The sequence below is a fragment of the Dictyostelium discoideum genome, assembly GCF_000004695.1.
Source record: "Dictyostelium discoideum AX4 chromosome 4 chromosome, whole genome shotgun sequence".
Lineage (NCBI taxonomy): Eukaryota > Evosea > Eumycetozoa > Dictyosteliales > Dictyosteliaceae > Dictyostelium > Dictyostelium discoideum.
In genome coordinates this window covers 2,727,613-2,752,067 of record NC_007090.3, presented here as the reverse complement: position 1 = coordinate 2,752,067, position 24,455 = coordinate 2,727,613, and the positions used below count along the sequence as shown (strand labels likewise).

At 22.9% G+C, this 24,455-nt stretch overlaps 9 protein-coding genes across 9 annotated transcripts in view; 4 read left to right on the top strand and 5 right to left on the bottom strand.

The window, feature by feature from the left end:
* Window positions 1–439: 439 nt before the first annotated feature.
* echs1 (enoyl-CoA hydratase) lies at window positions 440–1,916 on the bottom strand (the record flags this gene model as incomplete). Its single annotated transcript, XM_001134539.1, has 5 exons — window positions 440–505; window positions 634–731; window positions 868–1,290; window positions 1,473–1,637; window positions 1,835–1,916. The coding sequence occupies 5 exons, from the start codon at window positions 1,914–1,916 to the stop codon at window positions 440–442; spliced, it is 834 nt and encodes a 277-aa protein (XP_001134539.1).
* A 691-nt stretch (window positions 1,917–2,607) lies between these two features.
* btg (anti-proliferative BTG domain-containing protein) lies at window positions 2,608–3,879 on the bottom strand (the record flags this gene model as incomplete). Its single annotated transcript, XM_634880.1, has 1 exon — window positions 2,608–3,879. One exon carries the CDS (start codon window positions 3,877–3,879, stop codon window positions 2,608–2,610), a length of 1,272 nt encoding a protein of 423 aa, XP_639972.1.
* An 881-nt stretch (window positions 3,880–4,760) lies between these two features.
* Window positions 4,761–6,410, bottom strand: DDB_G0284981 (hypothetical protein; the record flags this gene model as incomplete). The annotated part of the gene is made up of 2 exons (XM_634879.1): window positions 4,761–4,916; window positions 5,076–6,410. The coding sequence occupies 2 exons, from the start codon at window positions 6,408–6,410 to the stop codon at window positions 4,761–4,763; spliced, it is 1,491 nt and encodes a 496-aa protein (XP_639971.1).
* Window positions 6,411–7,575: 1,165 nt separating this feature from the next.
* Window positions 7,576–8,556, top strand: DDB_G0284979 (hypothetical protein; the record flags this gene model as incomplete). The annotated part of the gene is made up of 2 exons (XM_634878.1): window positions 7,576–7,863; window positions 8,077–8,556. The coding sequence occupies 2 exons, from the start codon at window positions 7,576–7,578 to the stop codon at window positions 8,554–8,556; spliced, it is 768 nt and encodes a 255-aa protein (XP_639970.1).
* A 527-nt stretch (window positions 8,557–9,083) lies between these two features.
* On the top strand, window positions 9,084–13,398 carry DDB_G0284977 (armadillo-like helical domain-containing protein; the record flags this gene model as incomplete). The annotated part of the gene is made up of 2 exons (XM_634877.1): window positions 9,084–9,215; window positions 9,304–13,398. 2 exons carry the CDS (start codon window positions 9,084–9,086, stop codon window positions 13,396–13,398), a joined length of 4,227 nt encoding a protein of 1,408 aa, XP_639969.1.
* A 690-nt stretch (window positions 13,399–14,088) lies between these two features.
* Window positions 14,089–16,561, top strand: tpsB (alpha,alpha-trehalose-phosphate synthase; the record flags this gene model as incomplete). The annotated part of the gene is made up of 2 exons (XM_634876.1): window positions 14,089–15,245; window positions 15,346–16,561. 2 exons carry the CDS (start codon window positions 14,089–14,091, stop codon window positions 16,559–16,561), a joined length of 2,373 nt encoding a protein of 790 aa, XP_639968.1.
* Window positions 16,562–16,703: 142 nt separating this feature from the next.
* On the bottom strand, window positions 16,704–20,689 carry DDB_G0284973 (hypothetical protein; the record flags this gene model as incomplete). Its single annotated transcript, XM_634875.1, has 5 exons — window positions 16,704–17,231; window positions 17,352–18,049; window positions 18,171–19,327; window positions 19,493–20,060; window positions 20,173–20,689. The coding sequence occupies 5 exons, from the start codon at window positions 20,687–20,689 to the stop codon at window positions 16,704–16,706; spliced, it is 3,468 nt and encodes a 1,155-aa protein (XP_639967.1).
* Window positions 20,690–21,065: 376 nt separating this feature from the next.
* On the top strand, window positions 21,066–23,913 carry exoc1 (exocyst complex subunit 1; the record flags this gene model as incomplete). Its single annotated transcript, XM_634874.1, has 3 exons — window positions 21,066–21,446; window positions 21,535–23,565; window positions 23,686–23,913. The coding sequence occupies 3 exons, from the start codon at window positions 21,066–21,068 to the stop codon at window positions 23,911–23,913; spliced, it is 2,640 nt and encodes an 879-aa protein (XP_639966.1).
* Window positions 23,914–24,117: 204 nt separating this feature from the next.
* Window positions 24,118–24,455, bottom strand: part of DDB_G0284971 (hypothetical protein) — a gene marked incomplete at both ends in the record, with an annotated part of 1,261 nt that continues 923 nt past the window's right edge. The window contains one exon of the mRNA XM_634873.1: window positions 24,118–24,455. This exon is cut by the window's right edge and continues 209 nt beyond it. Within this exon, the coding sequence (XP_639965.1) occupies window positions 24,118–24,455 (338 nt within the window).

Below are 24,455 nucleotides of genomic sequence, written 5' to 3'. Positions count from 1 at the left end.
TCTATATCATTTTTTGTGAGATTCCCACCCCATAGTAAAATCAAATAGAAATTACAAATTGTATGATATTGACAATAAATAGACTTAAATATGTAAAAACTAAAAAAAAAAAATAGTTTTTTGTAATATGTTTCTTACAACTATCAACATTTTGATTTACTTTGTATTTTAATATAATTTAAATTATTATTATTATTATTATTTTTATTTTTTTTTTTTTTTTCTATACACTTAGTATTACACATTAAAAAAAAAAAAAAAACCAATAATTTATTTAATTATTACTATTATTATTATTATTTTTTAATTATTTATTATATTTTTATTTTTAATTTAATTTTTTTATTTTTTTATTTTTTTTTATTTTATTTTTTTTTTAAAATTCCATGTATATAAACAAATAAATAAAATCCAAGTTTGCAGAGATTTATCTATTCATTTATTTGTTGTGCCATGTTGGAGTTCTCTTTTCAACAAAAGCGTTCATACCTTCTTTTTGGTCATGCTAAGTAAGTAAATTAAAAATTTAGTTAGAAATCATATTATACATACATATACATATACATATATAAATAAATATTTAATTTTAAAAAATGGTAATAAAAATAATAGTAATAAAATAATGATACCTACAGTACCAAAAGTAGAATGGAACATTCTACGTTCGAATCTAATACCTTCTTGAAGAGTTAATTCATATGATGCATTTACTGCTTCTTTTGCCATTGCAACTATTTATTAAAATTATTTTTAAAAATTAATTATAATTAGTTACTATTAATTATTATTATTATTATTATTATTATTATTATTATTATTATTATTATTATTATTATTAAGATTGAATAAATAAAAATAAATAATTACCAGTTAATTGAGAATAAGAAGCGATTTTTTCAGCCATTTTAGTGGCTTCAGTTAAAAGTTCTTCAACTGGAACAACTTTACTAACTAAACCAGCTTTTTCAGCTTCAACTGCAGTTAAATTATTACCTGTTAAAACTAATTCCATAGCTTTTGATTTACCAATTGCTCTAATTAAACGTTGTGTACCACCACAACCTGGAATAGTACCTAATTTAATCTCTGGTTGACCAAATACTGCTTTTTCACCAGCGATAATAATATCGCACATCATTGCTAATTCACAACCACCACCTAATGCATAACCATTTACAGCTGCAATAATTGGTTTACGAATCTTGGTAAGGTCATGCCATTGTGCTAAAAGATCATTATTGTAAGCATCTGGTAATGTAACTTTTTCCATTTCTTTAATATCTGCACCAGCTATTGATTGAATATTAATATTAATTATTTTTAAAAATAATAATAATAATAATAATAATAATAATAATAATAATAATTATTATTATAATAATAAAATTGATAAATAATATATGTATATATATTAGAAATGAATTACTATAACATAAATTTGTTTCTTCTTTTTTTATTATTTATTTACTTACCAGCAAATGCTTTTTCACTACCAGTGATAATGATTGAACCAACATCTTTATCTTCTTGGAAGAGTTTAACAGCACTGTTAATTTCTGAAATTAAACCATCAGAAAGTGCATTTAATGATTTTGGTCTATTTAAAGTAACAAGACCAACACGACCTTTCTTTTCTGCTAAAATATATTGAAAACTTGAATCTATTCCATTATTGAACCAATTAAGAATTTGATTTAATTGGTTAGTATTAGTATTTTCAGAATTAAAAGAATAATAAATTACTATTTATCTATAAAAAAAAAAAAAAAAAAAAAAAAAAAAAAAGATTTTATTTTCTAAAAAAAAAAAAAAAAAAAAAAAAAAAAAACCCTACTTGTTGATGTACAAAACTGTTTAAAGAAATATTTCTTTGGTGCTTGTGAGCTTGATACTGTTTTAATAACTTGTTTTAACATTTTATATTAAATTTAACCTTGATCACGATTATTTTCAATTTCAAAAATAAAAAAAATAAATAAAAAAAAATAAAAAAAATAAAAAAAAATTAAAAAAAAAAAAAAAACAATTCCAAAAAATTTTTTTCATTTTTTTTTTTTTTTTTTATTTTCATTTTTTTTTTTTTTTAACAATGATTTAATTTTAATTTTAATATGAATTTAGTATATATATAAATAGAACACTCGAAAATACACAAAGTGATATAAAATATAATAAAAAAAAAAAATGAATGCGACCATTCTGTATTATTTTTAGAATTTAATTATTTATAATCCTTTTTTTGTAATTATTTTTTTTTTTTTTTTTTTTTGAGGAATAATGAAAGGGTATATTTATATAAAAAATAGATTTAAAAAAAAAAAAAAATTGGTTTGATTTAATTGTTATATGTATACTTTTTTTTTTTTTTATGTCAAATTTGAATGTTTTAAAAAATAAAATAAAAAAAAAACAAATAAAATAATCTAGATTTAATTATTTTTTTGATTTATAAAATTAAAAAAAGTAATAAAAATAAAAAAAAATAAAAAATAAAAAAAGGTAATAACTAATTAATAAAATTTTTATTCTACCAACTCACCCATCTTTTTTTTTTTTTTTAATTTAAAAATAAAAACACAAATAAAAAGATAATTTTTTTTTTTTAAATTAAGAATATGCAAGTTTTATTTTTGAAGATGAAGTATTTGAATTATAGAAAAGATTATTGTTTGAAGAATATACATTTGTATTGTTACCGCTACTGTTACCAAGATCTTTGGATGGAGAAGCAGGTGGAGAAATTGAAGGTGAATGAGATTGTTGTTGGACATGATGATACATAGAATTTGAAGGAGAAAATACAGGTGCAGTGGATGAAAGGGATGGTGATGAAACTCTACCATTAAGACCATTACTATTACTATTTACAACGTTTTGGGTGAGTCTTGTTGATGTAATTCCATATGAAAAGTTGTTTTGATTATTATTATTATTTAAATGTTGTTGAGAAATTTGGGTTTGGTGATGATGTAAACTATTTAAAATTATATTATTGGTGGTATTGTTATTACTATTGTTATTATTATTATTTATATGTTGTTGAGATTGTTGAGGTGGGATTGTATTATTACTATTGTTTAAATGATTATTGATGTTATGATAACCACTTGTATTAATTGGTATAGTATTGTTACTATTGGTAATATTAATACCATTGTTGTTGTTGTTGTTGTTGTTGTGGTGACTATAGTGGTTGTTGATACTATTAAATGGATATAAAGTTTTTTCATAATGTTTACCATGACGATAGGTAACATTACCAGGATCAATCCACATGGTAGTATTTTGTTTTACCAATTGTCTAAATTCACCGACAATATCGGATTTCTTTGCAGCATCCATTAATAATCTATCGGTTGTTTCTTCACAAATGATTGCACGATAACCTTGACCACGTTCTGGGTAATCTGGATACCAATGGCCTTTTATTCTATCACGAAGAGCAAAAATGAGTTCTTTACGGAAACGTTTTATATTCTCTTTTGGTATGTTCATATTTAACTTTCCCAAAGATTCTGCCCACCAACATGCTGCTACAACCAATTCAGGTAAATCAGTTGGATATGCATTTAATGTTTGTTCAATATCAGATAATGGTGGTGATATTGAAGTTGGTGTTGGTGATGAGGAAGAGGAAGAAGAAGAGGAGGAGGAAGAAGAAGAGGAATTATTTAAAACCCCATTAATTAAACCATTATTTACACCTGCTGCATTAATGGCTGTTGCTGGTGGTGTACTAACTACGTTACTAGTTTGTGGTGGTGGTGTAGTTGTTGGGGATTTGTTAGTATTTACAAAATTGTTTTGTTGTGGTTGGTTTCCTTCTGTTACAAGACCTCCACCAGGGTCCTGATTATTTTCTGGTGCATATGGAGACATAAAATTACAAAATAATTTAAGTTTTTTTTTTTTTTTTTTTTTTTTTTTTTTTTTTTTTTTTAAAATTTTTTTTTTTTTTTTTTTTTTTTTAATTATTATTATTTTTTTTAAAATTTTTTTTTTTTTTTTTTTTTTTTTTTTTTTTTTTTCCTTTTTCTTCAACAATAATACTTTATTACTCTATTACACTTCTGCTACTATTTTTATTACTGATGATAAATAATAATATATTAATATAACTCTACTTATTAATCTATTTATCTATGGCTATATAATTATGTGTTGTTGATATAAAAATTAAAAATTAAAAAAAAAAAAATAAAAAAAAATTGTTTTATGTAATTTTAAAAAAATAAAAAAAAAAAAATAAAAATAAAAAAATAAAAATAAAATTAAAAAAAAAAAAAAAAAAAAAGTTATGGTGTTACATTAATATTGTGTTAGCATTAATATGCTAGTGTGAGTGTGCGTTTTAAAAAAGTTTATGTGTAGTGTTATATTATCTTAATTATTTTATTTTAATTTTTATTTTTTTTTAACTTTTTTTATAACTCTTTTTTTTTTTTTTTTTTTTTTTAAATATTTAAACTTTTTATATACTCTTTATTTTATTTGTCATTTTATTTATTATTTACCTTTTTTTTTTTTTTTTATTTGTTTATTTTTTTTTTTTTTATTTGTTTTTTTTTATATGAATTAATTATATGTTAAGTGTTAGAAAGACTCAAAAAAAAAGAAAATTTAAAATTTAAAAAAAAAAAAAAAAAAATAAAATTAAAAAAAAAAAAAATAAAAAAAAAAAAATAAAAAAATTTAAAAAAAATAAAATTAAAATAATAAATTAAAAGATGAATTTTTTTTTTTAATAAAATTTTGAGAATTTAATTTATTAAACACTGATCCCTACTTTTTCTACTATTGATAACGTTTCCTTTGTTAATTTTATTTGATGACGTATTTGAACTATCACTAACTCCATTTCCTTTTTCATCTTTATTTGCAATTTGATCTTCTTTTCTTCTTGATAATTTTGATAACTTTTTTATTTTTATTTTTATTTTTTTTCATTTTTTTTTTTTTTTTTTTAAAAAAATGGGGGGAGTGGTTAGTAACCATTTTTTTTTAAGATTTAAAATATAAAAATAAAAAATAAAATATAAAAATAAAAAATAAAAAAATTAAAAATTAAAAATAACAAATAAAAAAAAAAAAAAAAAAAAAATAATAATAATAATAATAATAATAATAATAATAATAATAATAATAATAATAATAATAATAATAATAATAATAATAATAATAATAATAATAATATGTTTAAAATACATTACCCATGGTATAATTAATTCATAAGTTTTATTTTCATCCAATTCATTATATTCTAAATTATGAACTTTATTATGTGTACCAGCTTCAATTAATTGATAGAGAGAGAAATGACGACGATCAAATTTGAAGGCTGATTGAATCTTTCTTCTAATTTCATCAGGGTTATCGGAATGGTTTATAGTTATTCTACGGTCACTATCCCAATAGTTATTAATTGGTGAAGAAAAGACTACTCTAATTCTTTTTGATTCTGGTACTGCATCAATTAATTCATAATCACCTGGTGGGAATGGTGAACGAACTCTTCTGCCGGTTCTATCACCTTTTCTCTTTAGCCAACCAGAATGTAAATTTAAGTTATGTTTAACAACCATCCAATATATGAATGGATCAAAAGTCATCATTGGGTTAACATCATTTTCATTCTTGAAAATATTTACTTCATCATTATTTTCATTTGGATGACTATCATCCCTAACATCTGGTGGTCTTCTTTGGTATTGTTGATAACCATCATCATCATATTTTTGTTGTTGTGATTGATGTTGTTGTTGTTGTTGTTGTTGTTGTTGTTGTTGTTGTTGTTGTTGTTGTGAAAGATTAGAACGATCTTCTCTACCTCTTCCACCACTACTACCACTACTATCACCACCGCCACCACCTTGATATTGTTGATTATAATTATTAGCATCATTATTATCATCATCAAAATTTCTATTTGTTGGGGTTTGTCGAGTATCATCACCACCATATGTTTGTTGATATTTATTATTTGTTGGTTGTTGTTGTTGCTGTTGTTTTTGTTGTTGTTGACTATTATCTCCATAGGATTGAGGGTTATTAAATTGCGGTTGTTGTTTTTGCAGGAAATCATTATTATTTGTTGATGGTTGTTGCGATTGGTCTTTATATTGTTCTGATTGATTATCAAACTCTCCTCCACCAGCAGTAGTTGTTGTTGTTGACGAGGATGACGGTTGTTGTTGTTGTTGATATTGAGGTTTTGATTGATCTTGTAACATCATTTGTTGAAAGAAATTATTTAAATGATTTGGATCATTTTTAAAACGGTTATTTGCATCTATAATTGATGGGGCTTTATCACTATTTCTATTTAAATAATCTTTAATTCTAGTTTTGTCATTATCATTCATTGATCCATTATCAATGATTGATAATGCACTATGAAAAGTTGTATCCATTTTATTTTATTTGTTTTATTTTATTTATTTAAAAATTTTTTTTTTAAAAAAAGATTGAGAAAAAAATAAAAATAATAAAGTAATAAAATAATAATAATTATAATAATAAAATAAAAAAAAAAAAAAATATAAAAAAAAAAAATTACTAAAAAAAAAATAAATAAATGAATTAAAAAAAAAAGTTATAAAGGATCTCCATAAACAAAAATGGTAAAAGAAAAAAAAAATAAATCAAAAAAAAAAAAAAAAAGTATTCCAAATTTGGTATCAATCATTTCAACAGTCAAATTATAATCTTATTACCATAATAATAAATAATTTGGGTTATTTTCTTTATTATTTTTTTTTTTTATTATTTTTTTATTTTATTCCTTTTTAGTTATTGGTATTAAAAACACTCTTTTTTTCATTGCATTTATTTATTCTTTTAATAAAAAAAAAAAAAATTAAAAATCTTTTGTTGGTGATTTGCATATGAATATAATTTTTTTTTTTTTTTTTTTTTTTCTTGTTACTGTAAGATATCGAAATTTAAAATCTTCAAATGATGTAGGCCAAAAAAAAAAAAAATAAAAAAAATAAAAAAAAAAAAAATAAAAAAAACAAATTTTTATAATACCGAGATATATGTCCAAAGTAGGAGAAAAAAAAAAAAAAAAAAAAAAGAAAAATAAAAAAAAAAAAAAAAAAAAGAAAAGAAAAGAGAATAATAAAAAAACCCATTATTTTAAAATAATTTATGTTTATTTTTTTTTTTTTTTTTTTTTATTTTTTTTTATTTTTTTTTTATTTTTATTTTTTTTTTTAAAATTGAAGCACCCACCCAATCACTTTTTCTTTTTTTTTTTTTTTTTTTTTTTTTTTTTTTTTTTCTAAATGGTTTTTAAAATTTTTTAAACATTTTTTTATCACGTTGTAATTAATTGTATTACTACACACCCTTTTTTTTTATTTATTTTTTTATTTTTATTAATTAATTAATTTAGATTAAAAAAATTTTTTAAAAGTTAAAAATAATTTTTTTTTTTTTTCATTATCATTATCATTATCATTAATTTCAAGAAAATCAAAACACATATAACATTTAAAAATTGATCATCATCATCAAAATAAATAAATAAATAAATAAATAAATAAATAAATAAATAAATAAATAAATAAATAAATGAATACATTAAAAGAAGTATCACCATCAATTGTTAAACATGCAAATGATCAATGGGTTAAAAGTTTATCTACTGGAAATGGAACAGGACCATCACCAGGTGATAATCCAATGGCACCATACGTTATAACTCACGTTTCACAAGTACAACCATCAAGACAACAAATAGAATCATTTGAAACTCGTAGAAATCAATTAGATAAACTTATGCCACCAGGTAAAAAATTAGAAACCTTTACTTGTTTCTTCAATCCAACTTCTGAAAGTCAATTAAAAAAGATTTTACAAGTATGTTTTAATAATAATAATAATAATAATAATAATAATAATAATAATAATAATAATAATAATAATAATAATAATAATAATAATAATAATAATAATAATAATAATAAACTGATAATTAATTTAATTTTTAACTTATTTTATTTATTTTTTATATATTATTTATATATTATTTTATAATCAAAAAAAAAAAAAAAAAAAAAAAAAAAAAAAAAGGTTGGTTGGAAAGAGACATTTGGTGGTAACCCAGATCAATTAGTATTTATTACAAATGCAAATGAAGCAGCACATGCAAATAGAGTTCAATTTTATCAAACTTTTATAGTTAGAGTTTGTTTAGGTAGAGAGGGAATTGATTATAGTCAACCAAGTAAAGGTCATATTAAAATTAAAGATTTGGATGGAATTTCAACTTCATTCGTTGTGACTTATAGAAATTCCAATGACCCAACTCCACCACAATCACCAATGAAAGAGAGAGCTGCAACTTCAACTGCTTCAACTTCAAATCCATCTTCTGCAAATTCAACACCAACAAAATCAAATGCTGTCACAACTTCAACTTCTGTCGCTTCTCCAACAAAATCAAATGCTGTACCAAGTGGTTTAATTGGTAATGGTATCACTTGTCCATCTTGTCAACGTCAAAATGCTGGAAATACTCGTTATTGTATTAGATGCGGAAGTTCACTTTAAAAAAATAATTAATAGTAATAATAATAATAACAATAATAAAATAGATTAAATTAAATATTAAAAAAAAAAGAAAAAAAAAAAAAGAAAAATGTAACCAAAACCAACACTTTAATCAAAAAAAAGAGAAGAACTGTTTTTGATTTTCAAATAATTTTTTTTAATTTTTTTTTTTTTCATGATTTTTTTTTATATTTTTTTTTTTATGATTTTTTTTTTTTTTTTTTATGATTTTTTTTTTTTTTTTTTTATGATTTTTTTTATTATTTTAAAACGCCATATAAAAATAAATAAATTTTATTGGATTATAGTTTTTTTTTTTTTTCTTTTATTTAAAAAAAAATGGGGTAACAATATAATATTTATTCATTTTTTTTGTTTAATAATAAAATAATTTAAAAAAAAAAAAAAAAAAAAAAAAAAAGCCTTAAGGAAAAAAAAAAAAAAAAAAAAAAAAAAAAAAAAAAAAAAAAAAAAACATATACTTTTTTTTTTTATTTTTTTATTTGTAATATTAAAATTAAATAATAATGGAGATTGAAATTTATGATGAATTAAATAGTAGTGATTCATTAAAACAAATTAATGGTTTGTCAAAATTAAATCAGTTTTGGATTAATCAAGGAAGAGATCCAACTTTATTTTTTACTTCAATTATTAAAGTAAGTTTTTTTTTTTTTTTTTTTTTAAAATTTAATAATACAAATTATATTAAATATTAATATTAATATTATTTTTTTACTTTTTTAGTTAATATCAGAAACTGATAATAAAACAACAAGAATATTATGTTATAGTATTTTAAAAAGTTGTAAATGTACACCATCAGATTGGAGTTTAGCAATACCATTATTAGTAAAAGATTTAAATTCCGATGATAATGAAGTTGTGATTAGTATTTTAAAGACATTACCACACATTTCATCAATATTTACAGAGTTATTAATGATGGGAAATGCAGATTTTGGACCATTGGTTAGACATGGTAATCCATCAGTTAGAAAAACAGCATTGGATACATTGACAAGTTTATTATTTTATAGAAAATCAATTCTTCAATCATATAAATCATTTGTATCGACAGGTTGGGAGTTAATAGTTGATAGAATTTTAGAGGAACCAATACCAATGGTTTACCAATCAAGTTTTAGTGCAATCAGTTCATTATTCTCTGAGATCTCAAGATCAGTTTCACATTCTGATGAATTGGATAATAGTGTACAAAAGAGACAAGTACTCTCTTATTATGCCGATTGGATCTCTTTGAAATTAATTGATCATTTCGATCTATTACTTAATCGTGCTCAACATATTGATATTAATCAACGTCATTCAACTGTAAATACTTTAACTTATTTAGTTGATACAATTTCAAGATCAAGTGGTACACCATTTTGGCCAACAAGTTTTGATAATAATAATAATAATAATAATAATCAACAAATTAATAATAATAATAATAATAATAATAATAATAATAATAATAATAATAATAATAATAATAATAATAATAATAATAATAATAATAATAATCAAAATAATTTAATAAATGGTATATCATCAATGAATTTATCATCAATTACAGGTACAACTACAACAACTACGACAACAGGTAATTCACCAATAACATCACCAACATCACCAACATCAATAATAGCAAATACAGCATCATCAAATAAAACTAAACAAATTTCATCACCACAAAATATTGTATCAATATTGGTTGAATACTTTTTATCACAATTAGATTCATCAAATGATTCATTGGTATTTGCAGTTGGTAAAGCAATATTGGATCTATTATTAACTCAACAAAATCAACATAATGAAAATTGGATTAATCCAGTGTTAACTGCATTCATTGGTCTGTTACGTAGAGAAGGTGTATCATTAAATCCACTACCTATTCTATTGGCGATTATGAGTGTTTTACCAATGTTGGGTGATGATTTATTATTTTGTACACTTAGTCGTATTTTCCCATCAATAAAATCCATAACAGATTCAAATCAACGTGTTAGTTATTTAATTCGTACCTTTGAATTAATAATTGATAGACATGTTACATCCTCTGGTAAAAGTTCATTATTTACACCATTAATGACAACCGATTGTCTTTTAATGGCTTTTCAAGATGAATCTAGTAGTTTCCGTGAAGAAATAATCGTATCAATGGTTGCAAGTCATCATAATATTCTTTCAAAATATATTGAAATTGAATCAGAGAAAAATTCAAACAATAACAATAGCAGCAGTGGCAATAGTGGTGGTGGTAGTGGTGGTTCAGTTAAATTCTCAACATCTGGTAATTTATTTTATTTACATCAAGCTGCATTAAATATTTCAGAGGTTTGTTTGAAATGTATTACATGGCAAAGTGAAAGAATTTCAGCAATTGAATATTGTATTAGATTTGTTGATTGGTTATGTAGAGTAACTTTATCAAGCAGCAGCAGCAGCAATAATAGTGGTAATGGTAGTGAATCACAATATGGTATAAAATTAATATCATTATTACGTAGTGATTTATTAGATCAAATTAATAAGATACCATCAGATTATATTTGCCTACAAGCAGTATTCTTAATTTGTACACATTTATTAAGATCACCAACAAATAAAGTTTATGAACAATCAGATGCAGGTTTATTAATTAGTTTATTAAGACGTCGTTTCCTTTTCTTGGATAATCAACCAAAGTTCACTCAATACAATGGTAACATTAGGGATATGATTATGGGTGTATCGCAATTTGGTAGAGTATCACCTGCATCACTTCACTCATTAAGTGGCTATTGGTTGGGTGCTTTGGAGTGTCTTTATCTAATGGGGTTACATATTCCATCGGTTGAAGCAACGGTTCAACGTACACTCGAGGAGATATTGGCAACTTATCCTCATAATAAATCGGTTTATTCACGTGCACGTTTCATTCGTAGAATGTTATTCTCAAGTACCAGTAGTGCATTGGATGCACAATCACTTGGAAAATATAGTACAATTAGAAATTTAAATAGCTTTACCAATTATACCATCGATTTCTCATATTGTATCCCAATTGAACAGTTGGAGGCCTCGAATTCACTTCACTCGATTTCCGATATTTTTGCATACGAATGTAAGAAAGCAATCACTGGTTTGGTTGGTGTGCATTATGGTTCATCAATTCGTGATAAATCATCAAGAGATGTGACTTTAATTAGTGGTGCAAGTGATCCAGTTTGGATTGAAGTTAGTCATACAACTCATCCAACATTAAATACCATCACTTTACATGTTCAAGTTACAAATGTCATTCATTTTAGTATTAAAAATGTAAATATAATGATTGGATTATCTGGTCATTTGGATTTCCCTTATCCTCAAACCAATTGTAAACATAATATTCCAAAACTTTTACCAGAGAAATCTTATAGTTTCGAAGTACCTCTAAATGTTTCAAGTTTAGATTATAATTTAGTTACTTTTAAATTAACTTTTAATCAACCAAGTGGTCTTTGTGAATCTGAAAATAATATTAATTTAAATAATATTCATACTAAAATTAATAATTATCAACAATCTTCTGATCAATTATTAGTTCAATCAATTCAACAACAACAACAACAACAACAATCATCATCACAACAACAATCACAACAATCACAACAACAACAATACCAACCACAACCAATTTCAAGTGTTAATTCTGGTTTATCATCATATAGTTTAAATTCAAATAATAGTGGTAGTTTAAATAGTAGTGCAAATAGTCATTCGATTTCAACTAGTGCAGTTGGTTCACCTGGTACTGCTAGTTTTATATCTTCTTCACTTTTATCAAACGCTCAAAGTTCTTCACCAACAACTTCTTCACCATTATCAAATGTTATTAATCAAAATATTATATCGTCATCATCATCATCATCATCAAATGCTAATCAAATAACCTCAACAACAACACCATCATCAACTACAAATTCAAATAATAATACTACATCATCATCATCATCAACAAATCCAAATCCAAATCCAAATTCACATACAAATTTAAATAGTATAGTTGGATCAGGTATAAATCAACCAATTATTAATAATCAAATTATTCAATCATTATCAATTACAACTAATAACCCAAGTGCAAATATTATTCAATTCTCACCTATTGAAATTAGATGTTCAGATTATATTTTTGATTGGAATCAATTTTTAATTCCATTTAAATATAATAAACATCAATTCATTCAACAATGGCCAAGATTTGAAGCTGTGTTTTCAATTGATGTTGTATTTGAAGGTTTCGTTTCTGTTGCTTCAATCTTTGATTGCCTAAGTGCTTTACCATTGCATAATGTTTTAAATAGTGAATTTGGTAATTCAAATTTCCATTTTGCATTCTCTTCTTCAACTTGGTTCAATGAACAATTTTGTTTCACAATCTCTGGTATGGAGAAATGCTTATCATTCCCAGAGGATTACAGTATCTATTATACCTCTCCAAATGGTCAAAGTTTACCAAAGTATAAGGTTTACCATGCTAGATTCGAATTTAGATCTTCAAGTTCAAGTCTTTTGGCTTCCTTTGAATCAATCATTGACCAATGGATTAATAAATTACCAAGACCAACCTCTGATCAATTCATTGCTAGACTATTGGCTCCTGATGAAAAATCGTTATTCTCTATCACAAATATCACTCAAGATTATCAAGCTCCAAAGAATCATCAATCCTTAGCAAATACTCCTTTATCAAATATTGTTGATGATGAAATCGCTCTCTTAAATCAATGGAAAGATTTTAAAAAATCTCAAGAACAAACTAAAAAATTATTCTCTCAATTGGCTTTAGATCAAGATTTTTATTAAATATTTTTTTAAAAAAAAAAAAAAAAAAAAAAATTATTATTAAAAAAAAAAAATAAAAAAAAAAAATAAATAAATAAAATAATTATAATGAAAAAAAGGAGAAGATTATTTATTTAATTGATTTAATCAAAAAACAAAACCTTAAAAAAAAAAAAAAAAAAACTTTATTTATTTAATTATTTAATTAATTTTTTAATTATTTAATTATTTATTTAATTATTCATTTAATTTGATTTTCAAAATAAAAAAATAAAAAAATAAATTATTTGAAATTTGAGAAATTCGAATTTAGTTTTGATTGATCTTCCAAATATGAAAAAAAAAAAAAAAAAACCATTAAAAATAAAATGAAAATAAAATAAAATTAAAAAAAAAAAAATGAAAATAAATTTAAAAATTAATTAAATTTAATAACTAAATTTTTTAACACACCTTTTTTTTTTTTTTTTTTTTTTTTTTTAAAAAAAAAAATTTTAATATTAATCCCCAATTATTACATTGTTGTAATATTTGCATTTCAAAATTTTAATTTTTTTTAACCAAATAAAAAAAATAAAAAAAAAAAAAAAAAAATCAGTTTTTAAAAAAAAAAAAAAAAAAAAATACTTTTAATTTTTATCATTACACACATATTACAACAAACAAATAATTATTAAAAAAAAATAAAAAAAAAAAAAAAAAAAAAAAAAAATGACCATAATTCAAAGGTCAACAAGTTTAAATAATATTATTAATGAAAAATTAGGTAAAATTATTGTTGCAAGTAATACATTACCAATTACAGTTACAAAATTTAATGAAACCCCATTATTTGGATCGCCATTAAGTGCAAGTAGAGAATCAATAACAAGTAGTTTTGGTATGTCAGAACCATCAAGAGATAGAGAAAGTAAAATTCAAATTCAAATCAATGGTCATCCATTTCCAACTCAATCTGCTTTAGAAACTTTAAAGGCAAAAGATGAAATTGAAGATTGGCTATGGATTGGTTGGTCACATTGTGAGGTTAATGAAGATGAAGAGCCAATGTTAAATCAGGCCATTAAAGAATTTTCACCACATTTTGAACATGTTTTTCTAAATCCAAGACAGTTTGAAAACTATTACAAAGGTTATTGTAAAAATGGATTATGGTTATTATTACATTATCAAATGAACTTTATTCGTATGCAATCTGAATGGTGGGAAGAATACGTTGGAGTAAATCAAATGTTTGCCGAAAAGATCGCATCCGTATGGAGACCATCCGATATCATTTGGATTCATGATTATCATCTTATGTTGGTACCACAAATGTTAAGACAATTGCTACCACCAGAGGCATCGATTGGTTTCTTTTTCCATGCACCATTTCCTTCCTATGAACTATTTCGTATACTTCCAAATAGAAAAGAATTATTAAAAGGTATCCTTTCATCAAATTTAATTGGTTTTCAATCATTTGAATATGTACGTCATTTCAAAAGTTCTTGTGCTCGTTTATTAGATCTTGAAGTTCATCCAAAAGGTTTAGAGATATTTGAAGATGGTTCAACTCATTTCACTAAACTTCAAGTTTATCCAATCGGTGTTGATTATAATGATTTTGCAAAGAATTTAAATTTACCTGAAGTTTCATCAAGAGTTGAAAGTTTACGTAAAATTTTCAAAGGTAAAAAGGTTGTTGTAGCTCGTGATAGATTAGATCAAATTGAAGGTGTACCAAGAAAACTTGAAGTCTTTGAACAATTATTAAATGATCATCCAGAATATATTGGTAAATTAGTTTTTATTCAAATTTATGAACCAACTGTTGAAGAAGGTGATGAAACTGATGAACAAAAGATTTTACATAAAACTGTTAATGAGTATTTATTTATTTATTTATTTATTTTTTTTTTCATATTTTAATTACTAATATTAATTTTTTTTTTTTTTTTTTTTTTTTTTTTTTTAAAATTATTATAGAATGGTTGGTAGAATTAATGGTAAATTTGGTAAATTAAGTTTTAATCCAATTGAATATATTAATAAGAAAATATCATATGAAGAATTATCAGCATTATATAAATTGGCAGATATTGCATTAATAACACCAATTAGAGATGGTATGAATTTAACTTCACATGAATATGTTGTATGTCAAAAGGATAACTTTGGTGTATTGATATTAAGTGAATTTGCAGGTGCAGCAAGATGTTTAGGTGGTTCAATAATCGTTAATCCATTCTCAAAGAAAGAAATAATGGAAGCTATCATTGAAGCATTGAATATGAGTATGCATGATAGAAAATTAAAACATCAAATCAATTATAATTATGTTTTGGCAAACACATCAAGTTTTTGGGGTAAAAGATTCTTATGTGATTTAAATGAAGCAACACAAAAAGAGATTATGGAAACAAGTGTACCAAGGGCCAATTTCCAAGAGATTGAAGATTCCTATAAAAAAGCAAAGGTTAGAGTTTTCTTTTTGGATTATGATGGTACTTTAACACCATTGGTTCGTCTTCCAAGTCAAGCAATGCCATCAAAGCAATTAATTGATGTTTTAAGTAAACTAACAGAAGATAGAAGAAATGAAGTTTACGTAATCAGTGGAAGAGATCGTTCGTCATTGGAGAAGTGGTTAGGTCATTTACCAATTGGTATGTCTTGTGAACATGGCGTTTTCACAAGACAACCTGGTGAAAATCAACCATGGACTGAAAGTCCAAATGCAGAAGTTCAATGGAAAGACACAGTTTTATCAATAATGCAAGATTTTGAAGATAGAACACCAGGTTCAATGACAGAAACTAAACAAGTCAATATCACATGGCATTATAGAAATGCTGATCCAGACTTTGGTCAATTCCAAGCTAAAGAATTGATTGCACAACTTCGTTCAGTCGCAAATAAATACCCATTGGATATTTTATCAGGAAAGAAAGCAATTGAAGTTAAACCAATAGGTATCAATAAAGGTGAAATAGTAAAAATGATCCTTCAAAAGATTGATGCAGATTTCATACTTTGTATTGGTGATGATAAAACTGATGAAGATATGTTTAAAGCACTTTATAATGTACCATCATTTACAATTCGTGTTTGTGGTGATCTTGAAGAATCAACAAAAGCAAGAGGTGTTGTTGAAAGTTCTTCTGAAGTTTTAACACTTTTAAATAGATTATCATTGTCATAAAAATTATAAAAAAATAAAAAAATAAAAAATAAAATTATAATTTGGGTTTTTAAATATATATATATATAGATAGAAAAATAAAAAAAAGGAGTTGATCCTAATTTTTATAAATTTATTTTTATTTTTAGTTTTTTTTTATATTTTATTTTTCTTTTCTTTGTTTTTCTAATTCTTCAAGATCTGAAATTAATTTTTGTTTTTCATTCTTTTTCAAATGATTTGAAACATTTACAATACTAATCACTTGTTTAATAGTATATTCAGAATCACGGGCCAAATTATAGAGATCAGATTCAGGTAGATAGAAAGCGGTAATATAATTTTCAACATGTTTAATATGTGGTATTGGTCTAATTGTTGTTAATTGTTCGAGATTATTTTGAAGTTTTTTTACATCCATCATCATTAAATTTCTACCAAAATAGTTACACTTTTTAATTCTTGAATATGAATCAATTAATGTTTCCATTGCCAAGGTAATAGTATTTTCCCATAATAAATTTTTAATCTTTGGTGTAATTAAACTACTCTTTGAAGATATTTCATCTAATAAACCTGTAAATCTATGAAATTCAATAATAATTGGTATTGTATATGAATTTGATTCTGTTGTTGGTGCTTCTTTTAATTCCCATTTAATTGATGATATTAAATTTGGTATATTTTCCAACTTTTTATTGAAAAAAAAAAAAAATAAATAAATAAAAATAAAAAAAAAAAATTAAATTAATAAATTTTAAACTTTTAATAATAAACAATAATAATAATAATAAAAGTAAAAAATAATTACATTTAAAAATTGAGAAGTTATATTTTTATAACATAAATTTCTAAGTGAAGCAACAACACTAACAGTTTCAACATAGAAATTACTAATTTGCATTATTTTTTCATTTGGAATTAAATCTAAAACTAAAGGTTGAGCTTCCATTATACAATCTACTAAAAACATCATTGATTCCAAACCAATGATTTTATTCTCTAAACCATATAAATTTTTTGATTGACCAAGATCAACTAATTCACTTAATTTAGGTAGTGACCAATGAATTAAAATTTCATCTTCTCCATTATATGTATTTTGATTACCATTTTGATTATTATTATTACTACTATTATTTGAATGATTATTTGATACACTGTTTGATGAATTGGTTAAATTGCTATTTATATTGTTACTGTTTTGATTATTACTATTATTATTACTATTACTATTATTATTATTACTATTACTATTACTATTATGATTATTATGATTTGGTGTTATTGATGGACTATTGTTTGATGAAATTGAAAGGTTTGGTAAAAATATATTTTCTTTTGATTGATTTAATGATGATGATGGTGATTGTGATTTATTTTGTGACATATGGGGTGATGACATTTTAGATTGAAATGTTGATGCTGATAATAATGATGATTTCTCTTGAACAGGTGGTGAAAATTTATGTTTTAATCTTTGCATTGTTTTTTTTAACATTGGATTAACTTTATTTTAAATTTAAAAAAATATTTATATATAAGTAAATAATAATAATAATTTTATATAAATATATTTTCTTTTTTTTTTTTTTTTTTTTTTTTTTTTTTTTTTTTTATTTTTACTTACCATTACTTGAATCAAATAAAGAATGATTCTCACCAAAGAAAGTGAAAACTGAATAAACATAAAATTCTAATAATTGAGAAATTGCAGTAAAAATTGGATATGATAATTGTTTTAAAATTTTCATCATTTGTAAATAATAACCAATTTGTTTAATTACATTAATAGTTGTTGATGAAATTAAAGGACCACCACTTGTGGAATTTGTTGAAGTTGTTGTAGTAACAATTTCACCATTACTATTATTATTATTATTTGTTGTTGTTGGTAAATCAACTTGTGATGTATTTAAATTTGTTGGAGAATTATTATTTCCAGCAGCTTCTGATAAAGTTCTTCTACCATTTACAAGGGAGAATGGATTACCATCATTTTTGAAATTATTTAAAAATGGAATATCATAATCTTCTATATTAAAACTAATTTGTTTTTGATCGCCTATTGTTAAGAATGTCGAAAGATTCATTGTTGGAATTGGTGGTTTTGATGCTGAAGATTTTCTACTACCACCACCACCATTTTGCTGCTGTTGTAAATTATTAAAACTACTCATAACAATACCAAATTCTTTAACATCTAAAACAGTGAAATTATTTGGTAATGGTATTTTATGCCAGACTTCATTCTCTAACATTGTTTTAAGTCTTTCAATGGTTTCCTTATGAAAGTTTTGAAAGTAATCCAAAGATTTCTCTTTCATTATACCTTTTAAAAGATTGGCTTCTTCACCAGAAAATTCATTACCAACATCAATGAATTGATTAATTGAATCTAATACCTTTATGAAATATTCAATTTTAAATTTTGGACTTAATGAATTTAAAATATGTCTAACTTGATTTTGAATTGAATTCCAAATTGTCCTTTTATTTGCATTAAATAATTTAAATACTTCCATACAAAATAATTTTTCTGATGTTTCAATAGTATCTTCTTTATTATTTTTATTATTGGTATTGGTATTGGTATTGGTATTGGTATTAGTTTTGTTATTATTACTTAAATTATTAATTTCTTCTAAACTTTTTATCTTTTTTAAAATCCATTGTTTCATCATATAATGTGACCACATTAAATCTGATAAATGTTCGAGTATACCCATTAATGATGGTATATATTGATCTTCTTTTAAGTGTTGACACATATCCACAAATTTCATACTAAATAATAATAATAATAATAATAATAATAATAATAATAATAATAATAATAATAATAATAATAATAATAATAATAATAATAATAATAATAATAATAATAATAAAAATAATAATAATTGTTAATATATTAAATTATAATATACTATTTAATAATAAATTACATACTGAAGTAATTCTTCAGGTTTTGAATAAGTTAAATTTAAATGAGTTTTTAAAATTTTTTTAGAATGATCTTCAATATTTAAAATGAAATTTTGATGAATTTTATCTTTAATTCTTTGAAATTTCTTTAACTTGAAATAACTATTCATAATGATATCAAATTGTTTAGGATCGAAATTATGACAAACACTATGTAATGATGAATCGATTTTATCAAGTACAGAATCAGCATTGACTTGAATACTTGAAGAGATATCTTTGATACAAGTATATTTTGAATATTTTGTAATGACTTGATTCCATTGATTTAAAAGATCTAATGCCTGTGAAAATTCATTCATATTCAATAACATATCAATCTTTTTAGCTGCATCTGATATCTCTTTAATTATATGTGATTCTTGATACATAAACTTTGATAATTGTCTAATCCTATGTTTTGCTAATAATCTAAATCCAAATAATGTCATATTCTTTTGAATACCATCTAAATATTCTTTACCTGATGTACACATTCTTGCTGAATGTGTTAAATCTTTTTCAATTTCATAAACTTGTGACATACCTTGTACTTAATTACATGAAAAAAGGATTAAAATGTTAATAATAATAATAATTATTATTAATTATTAATTTGGTAATTATTATTAATTATTGATTATTATTATTAATTTGATAATTACCAAAACCATTATAAGATTTTCTAATTAAATCATTAAATCTTGAATCAACAGCTTCATGATAACCACTTATTTTTACAGTTAAAGCATCAATTGTATCAATTGGTGCATCTTTTGGTATATTTTGTAAAATAAAAGCTGGATCAAAATCTTCTTTAAAGTAAACTTCATCTAAACTATCTATAATTTCATTCTCTTTTTTAATATCTTCAGGTGATTTGGTTCTAGTAAATGAGCTACTACCATGATTTGCTGATTTCTTTGAAAAATTTGACATTAATTTTGATACATCTGATAATGTATTTAAATTTGAAGTTAATGAAAATAAATCAACATCTGTACTACTCTTTTTAATATTATTATTATTATTATTATTATTATTATTATTATTATTATTATTATTATTATTATTATTATTATTATTATTATTATTGTTATTATTGTTGTTATAATTGTTGTTATAATTGTTGTGGTTATGGTCTCCTCCACCAAGTGTGATACTACTATGGTTTCTGTTCATAGTAGTGTTGTTTCTTAAAATTTTTTTTTTTTTTGTTTTTTTTACTTTTTTACTTTTTTTTTTTTAAAAATTTAAATTAAAAAAATAAAAAAAAAAATAAAAAAAATAAAACCAAAAAAAAAAAAAATACAAAAATCCACCCAAAAAAATTTTTTTTTTTTTTATTTATTCCTTTCAACTTAAAATTTGTTAGTCGATTGTTTTTATTTTTTTAATTAATTTTTTTTTTTTTTTTTTTTTTTTTTAATTAATTAATATAAAAAAAGAAAAAAAAAAAAACAAATTCATAAATTTTATATTTTTTTTAATTAATGTTTTTAATAAATTTTAATATTAATATAACACAAAACTAAAACAATAATAATAATAATAAATAATGGATCATCTTGGATATTCAGGTGGTATTAGTAGAGTGGGTATTCAACATAATAGATATAGCGGTCAATTTAGTGATAGATATAGTCAATATAGTGAGAGTGAATACGATCCATCAGAAACCACACATTCAGAGAGTGATAGTGAAAATCACCATCATAGTAATATCCCAATACTTGAGTACCCATCATTTCTATCACAATCGAATGATAATGTAAGCAATGGTCCATCAAACAATACTCTAAGTAGTAGTGCAACTAGTTTGGGAAATAATGATGGTGATGAAGATTTAGAAAATGTTATTAATAATTATCTCTCATTTGAAAAAGATGTTGATATTTTAACTGAACGTTTAGGTAAAACGTTATCAACTTTAGAAACTGTATGTTAAATTATATAATAAAATAAATTTTTATTTTATAATAATTAATAATTAATAATTTTTTTTTTTTTTTTTTTTTTTTTTAAAGGAAATGATTGTTGGTGTTTTAGATTCAGGTGTTGGAGTTAATGAAGTTATAAGTCAATTAGGTGATAAAGATGGTACACATTTAACAGGTGTGACGGCATGGATTGAGTATTATAATAAACAATTACAAGATATGAAGAAATATATTGAACATATTGAAGGAAAGAATAATAAGATGGAGATTGTATCAAGAAATCAAAAGTTATTATACTCTGAATTGAATAATTTAATTGGGTTAATGACTTTATCAGACAACACAATTTCCACACTAACAGCACCACAATTTAACGATACCAAGGGATTAAAGATGGCAATTGAAGCAGCTGAAGATTTAAAACGTGCATTAACAACCAAATTAAAGAGTGGTATGGATAATATGATGGCTGTTAAAGATCAAAGAAAGGTATTTGAAACTTATAAAATCTCATTTGCAAGAAAGGTCGCAGCATTGGTTGAAAATATATTTAAAACCACTGATAAGGAAATTGGTAAACATGTCATCACAACAACATCTCAAACACCCGGTGAAGAAAAGTTTCCAGATTACTTGGAATACTATGACCTTTTAAGAAAATTTAAACCATTGGTTAATTGGTTGAAAGAGATGGATCATGAAAAGTTAATCCCATTGATTGTTTCTTATATTAAAGCATTTCGTCGAATTTATGAAAGTGATATTAAACTTTTCTTTTCAACTATTCAACAGTCATTAGAAAAAGAATCAAAGGATCAAAATGATTTCTTTTCTTCTTCATCTTCATCAAAGAAATCAATTGATAGTTTAAATAACAATACATCAACAAGTACACCATCTAAAAATAGTAGTAGTAGTAGTAGTAGTAGTAGTGGCAAAGATGGTATTAAAAAACGTAAAATCAATAGATTATTTAAATATGCATTATCTTGTTTAGAAATTTATATAATGACAAAACAAAATTTTGTAATGGATTTCTTTTTATATCAAGACCCACCAAGACTAGCTGGTCAACGTAATCATCATTCAAATAGTAGTGGTGGTGGTAGTGGTAGTAATAAAGATGGTAAGGATAGAAAAGATAAAAAATCAAGTAAAAAAGATAAAAAAGATAAAAAAGATAAAAAAGATAAAAAAGATAAAAAAAAAAAAGATCCAGATTCATCATCATCACCTTCATTGGATAATGATAAACCAATTGATTCAAATAGTCCAAAATCTCCAAATAATGCAGTCAATGGCTCATTATCATCAACAGAAGAATCATCACCACCACCACCACCACCACCACCACCTAAAGAATCACCAGATGCACCATTGGATTTAATATTAAGTGCAATGTTTAATGGAGTTGTACCAGAATTAATAAATATGGTTGAAAAAGCTGATCAAGTTAATCCATTCTATCTTTTAACAATGTTACTTGAAACAGAGTTATATATTGACGCTCATTCACGTAAAGATTCTCATCATTCTTCATATTTTGTAAAGATTTTGGCAGAGGTACAAAAAAGTATAAAAACTTTATTCAACAAATTTTTAGAAGTTCAAGTTGATGCAATTAAGTCAACTCAAACCTCTTTAAAGAGATGTGGTGTTTTACCACATTTTAGAAATTTTCATATCTTTGTTAAAGAATTACAAAAGTATAAATCTGAATCAGACACTGGTTCAAGCACTCTTTTAATTGAATCATCCTATAAGAAGATCATATTAGAGCTATTTAATTGGTTGGATGGTTTGGTAGAGAAATTACCAGAGGATAAAAAATACAAATTCATTTCAAAACTTGAGAATCATTATTTCTTTTATTTGAAATTACAAGAACTTAATATCAATTGTCTAACTCAACATAAAGATACCTCTCAATCAATTTTTAAAGAAAATTTGGAAATCTATGTAAACTTTTTAATTGATCTCAAATTCAAACCATTAATTGAATACTACACAAAAATGGATGAACTATTATTAACTTTACCACCTTCTGATATTCAATTCCAACAATCTCATTCAAAACAACAATTTAAAAAAATTGTTGAAAAGTTTAAAACTGAAAATGTTTGTATTATATTAATTTTGAATAATTATTAATTATTATTTTCTAATTTTCTTTTATTTTATTTTTATTTCATGTTTTTGAAAAAAAAAAAAAAAAAAAAAAAAAAAAAAAAAAAAAAGATTGAAAAAGGTTTATTGAAAGCATTAGGAAATGTTCAAAAGAATATTACAAAAGATTCACAATTGATACTTGTTATTTGGGAAAGATTGGAAGAAGTTTTCATTGAAAAGTATGAACATTTTCAAGATATTACAAGTGATTGTTATAATCAAACCATGCCTGTTAGTTCTGATCAAATTAAAGGTATATTTGGTACAGTATATAAAAAAAATCCAAATAAACATTAATAATAAAAAAAAAAAAAAACATTTTTATAAACACATTCCTTTAAAAAAAAAAAAAAAAATGTATTTTCAGAAAAAAAAATTGTTAAATAATAAAATAATAAGATATTATTATCATTTTATTATTATAATTATTAATACACCTATTTAACAGTTTTCTCTTTATTTAAAAAAAAAAAAAAAATTAAAAATAAATAAAAAAAATATTTAATTTGTATAATTATAACCATTACTATTATTAAAATTACTATATGCACTATTATTAATATTATTATTATTATTATTATTATTATTATTATTAATAATATTATTATTATTATTGATATTATTATTATTATTACTAATAATATTAATGTTACTATTATTGGTATTATTATTATTATTATTAATATTGTTATTGTTATTATTATTATTGAAATTGCTATTATAATTGTAATTATTATTATTAAAATTATAATTATTATTTGTATCAAATTTTTTATTTCTTTGAATGGTTGAAGATGGGTTTGAAACCAATCGATTTCCTCTGTGGTTATATTCATTTT